The 11,723-nt window shown below is 42.6% G+C and overlaps 2 protein-coding genes across 4 annotated transcripts in view; both read left to right on the forward strand.

Moving 5' to 3' along the window:
* The window catches only part of LOC123482426 (protein BEAN1-like), a 44,877-nt gene extending 39,995 nt beyond the window's left edge, over positions 1-4,882 (forward strand). For all 3 annotated transcript variants that reach the window (XM_045210009.1, XM_045210010.1, XM_045210011.1), the window contains exon 6: positions 3,930-4,882. In XM_045210009.1, the coding sequence (XP_045065944.1) occupies positions 3,930-4,329 (400 nt within the window). In that variant the 3' untranslated portion in view covers positions 4,330-4,882. The remainder of the gene's footprint in view (positions 1-3,929) is intronic.
* A 3,939-nt stretch (positions 4,883-8,821) lies between these two features.
* LOC121548432 lies at positions 8,822-11,692 on the forward strand. The gene is given in 3 exon segments (XM_041859866.2): positions 8,822-9,411; positions 9,845-10,719; positions 10,721-11,692. Coding segments are annotated over 3 exon segments (1,689 nt in total). The 5' UTR covers positions 8,822-9,072; the 3' UTR covers positions 11,196-11,692.
* The last annotated feature ends 31 nt before the right edge of the window (positions 11,693-11,723 follow it).

The raw sequence follows: 11,723 nt of genomic DNA on the forward strand, positions 1-11,723 counted from the left end.
AACACACACACACACACACACACACTTCTGCAAACTGAGACTCTCACTCTCTTTCCTGGATCAGCGTGGTCATAATTTATTCATGACAACTAGTAGGAAAAAAGAACTGCTGAAAGTAACCGGGGCAACAGCTGATAACTTGATATTCCTTCTGACTGGAGCTGACTAACAGTATGGGTTAGAAAGGTTAAGAGATATGTGGGTGTTATGTACAGTATTTAGTGCAGCGTTTCCCAAACTAGGGGTCGCGACCCCATGGGGTCGCCTGATTGAAAATGGGGTTGCAAGAGAAACTGGATAAAAAAGCACTTGGTTCATAGAACCGCGGTTACGTCAGTAACCTCTGGTAGTTGTTAGATGCGGTTGTAATAAACAGAGCGGTTTCTGTTTTCTTCCTACAAATGTCGCTCTATCTTTTGAACGGTTTAAACTACAAAATATTATCACTGAACGATAAGACTATCAGGAACACATACAGGTCTTCTGTTCCCCTCTACGATGCCCACAAGCCACGCAGGTCTCATTAGAACAGAGTGGACAAGACCAGGCACTAAAGACTGGGGTGGAAAAAACATCATCTACACAGAAGATCATACAAAGTTATTGCCTGATGATCTTCTGAACTTCGCAATACCTTTTTGATGCATTTTAGTCACTTCAAACCATACTTCCCTCAGATTTAAATACTGTCATAAATACTGTCAGACTGATTTGTAATAGACTAATTAAAAAAGTAAACATTGGCCGTTGATTCCATCACTTTTTTTACATGGTGGGGTCGCACTTTTTTTTAAATGTCAAAATAGGGTCGCGGACCCAAAAAGTTTGGGAACCCCTGATTTAGTGCTTTTGAAGGGTGCCAGTGCTCGACAGTGATTACTAGCAAAACAAACCCTTCTCTACCCACAACATCAGGATACTTCAAGTAGTCAGGTGACCCCTGGTCAGTTTGTTCTGATACTGCCCAGCTGTCTGCACAGCTGTAACCAACGATGCATAAGAGTAAGGAATACAATCTACTCGATAACAGAAAGTTACCAGAGAGAATTTGAACTAATAAGATAATGCAATGTTTACTCATTTCTTATTAGCATCACCTTCCTCTTCAACTCTCAGAAGAAAATATTTGAGATAAGAAAAAAAAGTAGTTGAGAGATACTTTATGTATCACCACTGACTGCCAGTTGTGTCATCACCTCTCAATAGTAAGTTGGCGTTTCTGTGCCCACTGCTTTAATGTTGCTGTGTTATGCAGTCATTACATAACATGGCATGCTACAGTATTGAGCGTTACACATGCAGAGCCAGAGGGAGGAAACGAGTGCATTTTTTTTTTCTTTGGTTACACAGTTACAAAGGATCTCAAATGCTCTCACCTTTTTTATAAAGTATCTAAGATCACTCTCACCTTTTTACTCACAATCGTAAACAAATATTTTTCAATGTGTCGATCCAAGTACAATAGAAAAAAGAAAAAAAAATGTTGTCCGTCAGGTTTCACTCTGCATTTGTACTGCTGTATGGCAAATTAATGGCCCACTGTAGTCTTGCGTAGCAAATGGACTTATGAACCATTTTTGCACTATAGCACCGGCTAATGGCAAGTCCTGTTTTTGTCTGTAACCCCGGATCATGTGAAATCTTTCTGTCCTGCTGTGTTCTGGGGACATTAAGTCTGTCTGAATGAGCCGGAGTGCGGCCGGGAGTCTAAAATAGCTCTGCACGCAGGCAGACAGGCAGCACTCTGCAGCACAGTGATGGCGGGTGGAGGGAGCAGAGGCCGGGGAGTAAGTCAGCTACACGGATCATTTGAAATCAAGCAGTCATTACTGAGGCTCCTGAACAGCATCTTTTACTGTCCCACTGAGCACAGAGCACCAGCAGAGGAGAGGAGCCGCTACCTGACTCTGTATGAGTCTCTATGAGGAGCAGATACCTGACTGTATGAGTCTCTATGAGGAGCAGATACCTGACTGTATGAGTCTCTATGAGGAGCAGATACCTGACTGCTGAGTCTCTATGAGGGCAGATACCTGACTGTGCATGGTCTCTATGAGGAGCAGATACCTGACTGTATGAGTCTCTATGAGGAGCAGATACCTGACTCTGTATGAGTCTCTATGAGGAGCAGATACCTGACTGTATGAGTCTCTATGAGGAGCAGATACCTGACTGTATGAGTCTCTATGAGGAGCAGATACCTGACTGTATGAGTCTCTATGAGGAGCAGATACCTGACTGTATGAGTCTCTATGAGGAGCAGATACCTGACTGTATGAGTCTCTATGAGGAGCAGATACCTGACTTTATGAGACTCTGTATAAAGAGTAGCTCACATACTTTCGTTTACCTCAAACCCATTTGAAACCATCCAGAATAACGTATAGAACAGAATGGGGCAATGTGGTGGCAGAAAATATATACTGAGTGTACAAAACATTAGGAACACCTTCCTAATATTGAGTTGCACCCCCTTTTGCCCTCAGGACAGCCGCAATTCGTCGGGGCATGGACTCTACAAGGTGTTGAAAGTGTTCCACAGGGATGCTGGCCCATGTTGACTCCAAGGCTTCCCACAGTTGTGTCAAGTTGGCTGGATGTCCTTTGGGTGGTGGACCATTCTTGATACACACAGGAAACTGTTGAGCGTGAAAAACCCAGCAGCATTGCAGTTCTTGACACACTCAAACCGGTGCGCCTGGCACCTACTACCATACCCCGTTCAAAGGCACTTAGATCCTATGTCTAGCCCATTCACCCTCTAAATGGCACACATACACAATCAATGTCTCAATTGTCTCAAGACTTTAAAAAAAATTGTCTCCTCCCCTTCATATACACTGATCGAAGTGGATTTAACAGGTGACATCAATAAGGGATCATAGCTTATACCTAGATTCACCTGGTCAGTCTATGTCATGAAAAGAGCAGGTGTTCAGTGTATATCCAATACACTATAGCTGGACTCATCTGATATATGAGGGCAATTGTGAATGTTCCTACTGTTCAGCTTAGCTAAACTTGTTACTGGAAATATTGTTTTCCCAGCCCTGTGCAGAGGAAGTGGAACTCTCATCCAGTCTATCATTAATAAAGATCTCATTTACTCCAGCTCCCAATGCCTTCTCTCATTAAATCTCTCAGTGTATCGCCCGACCCAGCCCGGAGGTGACAGGCTTAAGTAATCCACAGCCACAGTGCCATTTGCCTTGCTTGCCCACACCGGCTCTCTGAGAGGCCGATACTGTTAATAATTCCACAGATTAAATTATCCCGCTATATTTTCTCTATTCCCAGATATCCCCTGGGGTCAGTGTCGGGGTAGTAGAGAGCGATTTAGCAAGTGGTTTACACATATGACGATGGTCCGTGGCAAATGTATCTCACATAATGTTATACAAGCCATTCGGCCTGACTGACACCATTTTTGCCTCTCTCTCTCTTTCTCTCTCCGCTTATTCCTTTTGTGTTACAGGGCCTCTATAAAGCCCAGTCAGCTCTAGTAGGGTGGTGGTATGTGCTAGACAGACTTCCAGTGCACTGTGGGATTGTGGGTTACGTGAGAGCTGAAATAATTGTCCATTGGCAGGCTCTCCCATGGAAAGCACCAAACCAAGACTAGCAGCCGCCACAAAGGAACAGAACTCACAGTAGATGACAATACTCTTCTCTAACAGGCCTGTTCCACCATTCAGATTTCTATGATGTTTAGTCACCAAACAGCCAGGACAGCTGTCATGTCATATTTATTTTCTCTTCTTATGCTAAACATTTCTTTTGTGTTTGAGTTCATGTTGTTAACTACAAACATAGAATCCAGGTCCATCAGCATAGGCTAAATGAACACTTGGTATACCATTGTTTGAAGGTTGGAGATATCCTTAGGCCTTTTAAAACCTATTTACCTGATATACTCTCCTTTATTTCAGCTATGATGAATGTGTGGGACCAGGTGCGACACAGATATATGTCCCCACAGATGACCCCCCTCCATACTCCCTCACGGACCCCTGTCAGCAGGGCCACCAGCAGGCCACCTACACCAGCCTGGAGATGGAGGAGCCGTCCGCTGGTGCTGGAGCCTCTTGGGTGTCTGCCAGCAGCGCCGCCGCCTCCCACTACCCAATCAGACTGCACGAGCTCAGGCAGCAGCCAATATCCTCCATCTCCCTGTCAGCATTCCCCCTGGATGAGGCGCCCCCATACGAGGTGGTGGTGAGCAGGCAGAACCAGCCCATCCCTCTGATGCCCATGGACCTGCTCAAACACCCCTCAGAGGACAGCCATAGTCCCCAGAGAGCCCGAGTTGTCACACACAGGATCCTGTAGAGCTGCCTGGGATAGTCCGCTCCAATGCTCTTTCTGCAGACAGCCACACACACACCCATCCCAGTCTGAGTAGGACAGTTTAACTCTCTTCTGCTTCTTCCAGTGTCCCTTTGTGCATGACAGGCAGTATCAAAAGAGAGGGACTTTCTGGACCGAAGCTGAAAGTTTGGGTTGAACCTGAACTCAGTCTGCGTCTTTCTTTCCTTCCCTACCTCTTGGATAAGCTGTGTCCCCCGAACCCAAGATGTTACCCGCACCACTCCTCACTCTCTCTCCCTTTACTACTGGGGCACTGCCATGAAATCACAGGGCTACTACTGGTAACCTGGGGCTGGGAGTATGGTCTTTCTGTCCAGAGGGAATTCACTTCATACTGTACATTGGTCTCAGTTTAGGAGGCATTCAAGCATTTAGGAAGCATTATCAAAGTCTGTTTTTAGCACAAAAAAACACTAGAGGTAACCTGAAGTGGTTTCACATAGATATTCTGTATGTACTGTTGGTTCTTGTTGTGTTGAAATGGAATTGCTCTTGATAAAAAACACTATAGAAAGAATGTCTAATTTCACATTTCTTCACAACATATCCATATGGTTTTATTAATATTTTCTTAATGCAAATAATATTTGATTTATATTTAGCTGACTTTAGGACTCCCACAGTCTGTAAAACGTCCAGTAATTTCAACTGATAAATATACCCCAGTGTTATACACTCTTAGAAAAAATAGAACCTAAAAGGGTTCTTTGGCTGTCCCCATAAGATAATCTTTGAAGAACCCTTTTTGGTTCCAGGTAGAACACTTTTGGTTCCATGTAGAACCCTTTCCACAGAGCGTTCTACATGGAACCCAAAAGGGTTCTACCTAGAACCAAGAAGGGTTCGCCTATGGGGACAGCCGAAGAACCCTTTTGGAACCCTATGTAGGTATTTTTGAAATAAATTATTTTTGTGGTATATGGTTTTATATGGTTTCTGGATATAAACACGTTCTAATGAGCTGGAAATACTGTATATTCTCTATAATTAGGTTTCCCCTCTGGGGGCTGAGGTCCATTTAGATCCTAACTGCTCTGTTTCAGTCTCTGAATGTGCACTGCCACACATTCCTCTTCTCTCTCTCATTACTCCTCTTTTGGGAAGAGCTTTTTTAGGTGTTCACACGCGAAATTACTATGAACTTGACCCATTCGCCAGCTAACATCAAAGTACAATATAGCTTGTAGCAGAGATACAATGGTATTTGACAATTGGTGGGAAGGAAAAATAATATTTGCGCACAGTTTACTGTGATAAGGGATTTACTATACTTTAGTACTGACATCTTTGATATTATGATAAATATACAATACACATTGTATTTTTCAATATGCTGGAATCTTTTTAATGCTTCCAAATTATTATTCAGTATTTTGTTTTTGGTTGTGAGTATTCATTGTACAGATAAACTGTCTTCAGTCTACATGTCTATCATCCATGTATAAATTGTATAAAAATGACTGTGCCTGCCAAGCACTAAGTCTAAGACTGTTAGACTGCTTAACATTGCAGCCATAATAACTTGCAACACTGATTAACAAATCAAGAGCTTTCCTTTTCTAAATAGCTTATTATTTTTCAAGGCTTGTGTTACTTTGTTAAGTTATTCAGATAAGTCTATGTTTATCATTGAAACCCCAGAAAAAGCACTCTCAGATGATATATAAAACTGTATTTGTGGAGTCAATGACCCCGTCACCTTTGCATTTGGCCCCAGAACTTGGTATCTCTGTTCCTGCCCCCCTCTCATTCTCATTGTCTCCCTCATTTATCAAATCCCTTATTGTGAAGTGATATCCTCACTGATGAACCCTTAAATCATATTTTATAAATGAATTAGTCGCATGATTGCATTGCTGGCATTGTGGATAAAAGTTATAAAGAGATGAGTATTTATTTAGAATAGCTTTATCAATAATATGTGTAACTGTGGAAAGACTACTATTAAATAGTTTTTGTGAGATTCACCAGAATGTAGATGTACTACAACACAGATGCTTTGCACTAGAGAGAATCGTCTAAAGACTAGAGATCAACAGGTTATTTTCTTGCATTACATTCTTGTGCCGATCTTCATCTAATGGATTTGACTTTGAGAGTTTGTTAAATGGCTTTTAAAAACCAAATGCTGTTCTCAGCACTTGTTAATACATAGTCTATTTGTGGTCAGAATTGTCATGTCAAGCCCTATAAAAAAAACAATATTTGGGCTGAAAATTGTGTTAATGAGCATTTACTTTATGCTTATTATTATGTAGCTGCTGCAAATCTAGCGATGCTATACGATAATAATGATGGCTTGTGTTTCATAAACTGAAATCTAAAAGTGCAATGCAGTGAATAGTACAACATATTAGATTGTGAGCATTGTGACACACACAGAGGCATCTAGAAATATACTTTACCTGCCTTTACAAGTCAGTAGAAATGCACTGTAACTGTGTTGGAAAACCTAGTCCAATACCTGTTGATGTGAAACTGCAATGCGGTTAACTCTGGTCTTACATGCTGTTTCATCTTTGTTGTTTACCTCCTTTTGGTAGCACAATAGGTACATGTCCAACATAAATGTGAACTGATGTGTAATACTGTACATGTACACTTCCAACGTATAGTTTCCCTATAAGTCCCACTTTGTACACAACTGTCCTGTGTGACAAGGATTGTTGTTTCCTATAATCACAGTCATCAACGTATATCCATATTTTGTATTAGAGCTTTTATTAATTTCTTATATTGAGGAAAGTAAATAAATTTGACCTCTATGATTTGAGTCGGCGTGACTGTTCGTTCTGGTTTTGCTACTCTGGGCATTGAAATCGCCTTCCTGTTTTACATGTAGGCTACACCTAGGAGTATCCGGTTTTACATGTAGGCTACACCTAGGAGTAACCGGTTTTACATGTAGGTTACACCTAGGAGTATACGGTTTTACATGTAGGCTACACCTAGGAGTATCCTGTTTTACATGTACGCTACACCTAGGAGTATTCTGTTTTACATCTAGGCTACATCTAGGAGTATTCTGTTTTACATGTAGGCTACACCTAGGAGTATTCTGTTTTACATGTAGGCTACACCTAGGAGTATTCTGTTTTACATGTAGGCTACACCTAGGAGTATTCTGTTTTACATGTAGGCTACACCTAGGAGTATTCTGTTTTACATGTAGGCTACACCTAGGAGTATTCTGTTTTACATGTAGACTACACCTAGGAGTATACTGTTTTACATGTAGACTACACCTAGGAGTATACTGTTTTACATGTAGGCTACACCTAGGAGTATTATGTTTTACATGCAGGCTATACCTAGGAGTATCCTTTTTACATGTAGGCTACACCTAGGAGTAGTATCTGTAATAGAAATAGGAGGAGGAGCATTACTATTAATAAACATAGGGATGATAGAGGAGGGAGTTGTGGATGAGGAGTGTTTGTATAGCATCCAAAAGTGCAGAAACAGTGTAGCGCAATTATCTACATTGGCAAAATGTTTCCCTAAATGTTTTCCCAATCCAATGCTGCTATGTATAATGCATGGGAATATGTTGTGACATCCTGTCTGTTGACAGCCATTCATTCCACTCTGATCTGCTCTGACTGTTGTGTTTGGATGGTGGGCTAGCTAGCTAATGTAAATCAAACTGAGCAGATGGTCTGTGCCGTTGCTCTGCTCCTAATTACCCTCGTTGCCCAGTGCAAGGCTCCTATTAGGGCGTGCCAGCAGAAAGCTAATTTCATCTAGTGCCACTGCACTCTGGATAATACGTCCACAGCGTCCATTATGAGGCTTTGTGAATACTGCACTCACCCAGATCTTATTGACTAAGGAGGGGAATCATTTAAACTGTGTTTTCCTTCCTGGTGTGACTGACAAAGCAGAGAGCTCTCTGGAGCAGCTCTGGTCTCTGTAGCGAGTTAGAGGTGATGAGAGAGGTTACCATAGGTCAGGCGGACGTCATCCGTGATAGAACCTCATAGATAGTGTTTTACAGCGATGTCTCCAAGGTATCCAATCACCTTAATGCCTGAACAATCACCATGCCATTGCAAAATTGTTTTAACATTATCACTATTCAACTGAAACATTCTCTAAATCAGGCTGTTCCAAGGGAGGGAGGAGATCCCACTATGCATTCATAATTCAAGGGTTTATCATCATTCTCTATCCCATTGTCAGGGAGAATGTTGTTTTTGGTGGGACATGTAACATCTATCACCTGTAGCAGCACAGAAAAACTAACTGATGAAGAGAGATACACTGGAAGATGATTAATTAGCATTACAGAGAAGAACTGCTACAGCCTTTTCAGCATTATCGCAGGTTTGTGGCATGACTAGAATATAATATATTTTTATTTCCTGTAGCACCATCTGTTGGAAGACGCATGTCTAGAACAGAAATGTTCTATTGTATCCTCTAGATGTCAGTCGTGCAATGCAACAACACAAAGCCGATACTGAAGGAGAAACTTCATTGATACATGGGCAAATCTAATGTCACCGTAGCCTAACTGTAGCGAAACAGTAATGATTCCGCATTTTTGTACATTTTTACCTACTTGACTAGCCTGTCAGATCAATAGTGTGCCGTCTCTTTCACTTCCACTCTTGTCATACTTCCTAGTTCCTATGTTATTGCTAAATCCGATAAGAAGCGTGTAGCCTAGCTAAACAGTATTTTTCAACCAAAAAAACAAACATGAAGGACGGTGTCGGTGACCAAACACCTGTAGCGCGTAAAGAGGCTTTCGACGATTACCTAAATTACTATGATCAGATTTGGAGTAATGGTAACCTGAAACTATGCCAAGAGAAACAGGTTACTGGGGGAGCTAGACGAGTTTTGCTGTTAGAGACAGACCCCGGAGAAAGATTTTCTAATTTTGACTTCTACCTTACTGCATCTGAATGCCTAAAACAAGGATTTAAAGATTGTAGGACATTCTTCAGTGCGCTCATCAAAGCCACAGAGGTGTTGGAGATTTTCTGTGTAAATCTGTTTCTTTACCCATGGAAGAAGGAAATCAAGATAATCAAGGTAAAGATATAAATAGTATGGTATTCATAGTTCGACAAATTAGGCCTAGGCTGCTTTTATCTTGCGCAATGCACCCAAGCAAGTGGGGTGAAGAGAAGTTGTATAGACTTAGGCTAGGATAGCCTAATGCACATGTTCAAATTAGTATTATCAGAGTAAAAAATAAATAGAGGGATAATATATGACTATGGTTTTACATTGAATCGCCATCTCTAATCACAGGCCACATATTTTAAAAGTGCAGCTGTCACATATCAGGAAGTGAAAGTAAACTGTATGAGGCTATATTATTTGCTGGGCTTGTGAAATGTCAAAAAGTTAAGCATGATTTGAAACTTGAGAGGATTAAAGTACAGATGTTCTCTATACTGTAGTGATCACGTTCTTAAGTTTAATTAAGTTGTCATAATTAACACTCTTATCTCCCACTCAGACTTTCACTGGCCCCTTTGTCTACTGCATCCAGCCGGTCCTGACAAAGAGTGCCACGAAAAGTATCCTTGAAACAATAGGATATCATCTGGAGACTGACACAGAGTACCGACTCACAAACAATGCAGACCCTGAAACAGCCATGAAAATGGGTTTTGAGCTTTTCCTGGCCCGAACAGAGTGTGAGTACCTGTTGGAGCTCATGGGTCAGCGGTCACAGCCTGAGTGTCTGGAGATTCTACAGAGGAGAGCTGCACAACTACCTCACACCCAGAAGGCTGCCGAGGAGACAGCAAAGGACTCTGAAACAGAGCCCTTACAAATGCAAAAAGAGGAGGAGAATGAGGATAAGGGTCTATCTAATGGTTGTTCTCTGGTAGATCCAGGACCAGTGGAGACCGATGAGGGGGACTTAATCGAGGAGAACCCTTTCACCGCTAGCACACCAGGCAGGCAACAGGATGATGGAGAGATACCCCTCAACCTGGAAGTTCAGTCCATTGATATGACACACTCTCCAGGAATCAGACCTCCCAGGGCATTCTTGAACGATGACAGGTCTATCCTGGAGATGCAGCAGAATTACCCAGACCTTGCCATAAGGCAGAAACCAATATTCAGTATGCCACTGGGTGGACCTCCTGTAGCGCGGGGGCGACTTATCAAAGGGAACACACCTGAGGAAGGTAGCAGTGCAGCCAACTTAGCTGGCAGTGATATAAGTGGTCCCCAGTCCATCTCCATTCACACCACAGCAGCGCCAAAATCCCATCTCACAGAAGCAGTCCCAAAACTCCAGCCTCCAGAAGGTAAGGCCTACAAGACTACTGCCACACTCCATGGATCAACTCCTCCACAGGCAGAAGTGACCAGAGGTTCAGGATGCCGATGATGCAGACGAGCTGAGCAAGCTGGCTGAGACGATGGGCCAACTGCATGTCCATGAGCACAAGGTGGAGGAGCACCTGAAGTACCCTGTAGAAGAGACAGCACCGCCACATGCCAGTTGCCATGATGTGTTCCCTCACCAGGGTTCTGCAGGGGACCAGAGCCAGCCCCTAATGTGCCATCCTTCTCTGGTTCCGGTCTGTAACATCCCAGGCTGTAACAGCTGTGAAGGAGCAGACGGTCCCCATAAACAAATTCCTGGTAAGGATACCATCAAAGAGCCACCTCACTCCATCTATGTCCCAACCAGCCTCCTTGACCCCCCAGTGCTGGACCCTACTGCTGCTGACCACCCCTCCTCCGCAGGCCCTCAGCACCAGGATATGGAGGGGCCCATCCCTCAGCCCACAGAGGATGAGCTGACTCTGACCTTTGTCTTGATTGACATGTCTGTTCAGGTCTAAAACATCACTTGCCACTAAGTTGTTTTGGTCTGGGGCTCATAATAACGTCTGGAACGGAGCAAATGGAATGGCATCAAACCATGTGTTTGATACCATTCCACCCTTTCCGCTCCAGCCCTTACCACGAGCCCGTCCTCCCCAATTAAGGTGCCACCAACCTCCTGTGGATTCAATGTCCGAAGGTGACAAGAAGAATGACTTCATTGAATTTAATTTATTTTCTGGTCTTTGTTTTGTACTGTTTCTCAGGTGATATCGACTTTTAATACAGTGTTAATCATGCTTGACCTAATTTATGAGGTGGAGTTAATGTTTCCACTGTGTCCTCTTATGTACAGTGCCTTACTGAAATGAATTCTATGCCAATCCTGCACTTACTTTCCTTGCTCATTGTCATTGAGACCACTGAATGTTTTGTAATGTTTATGGAAATGTAAGTCCAATTGTATTCAGAATGTTATGACCTTTAACTCAAATAAAAATGTATGGAAAACTTTCATGGTCTTCAGAAGTTCAAATGGATCGTAC

The sequence above is a fragment of the Coregonus clupeaformis genome, chromosome 32 (assembly GCF_020615455.1).
Source record: "Coregonus clupeaformis isolate EN_2021a chromosome 32, ASM2061545v1, whole genome shotgun sequence".
Classification (NCBI taxonomy): domain Eukaryota; kingdom Metazoa; phylum Chordata; class Actinopteri; order Salmoniformes; family Salmonidae; genus Coregonus; species Coregonus clupeaformis.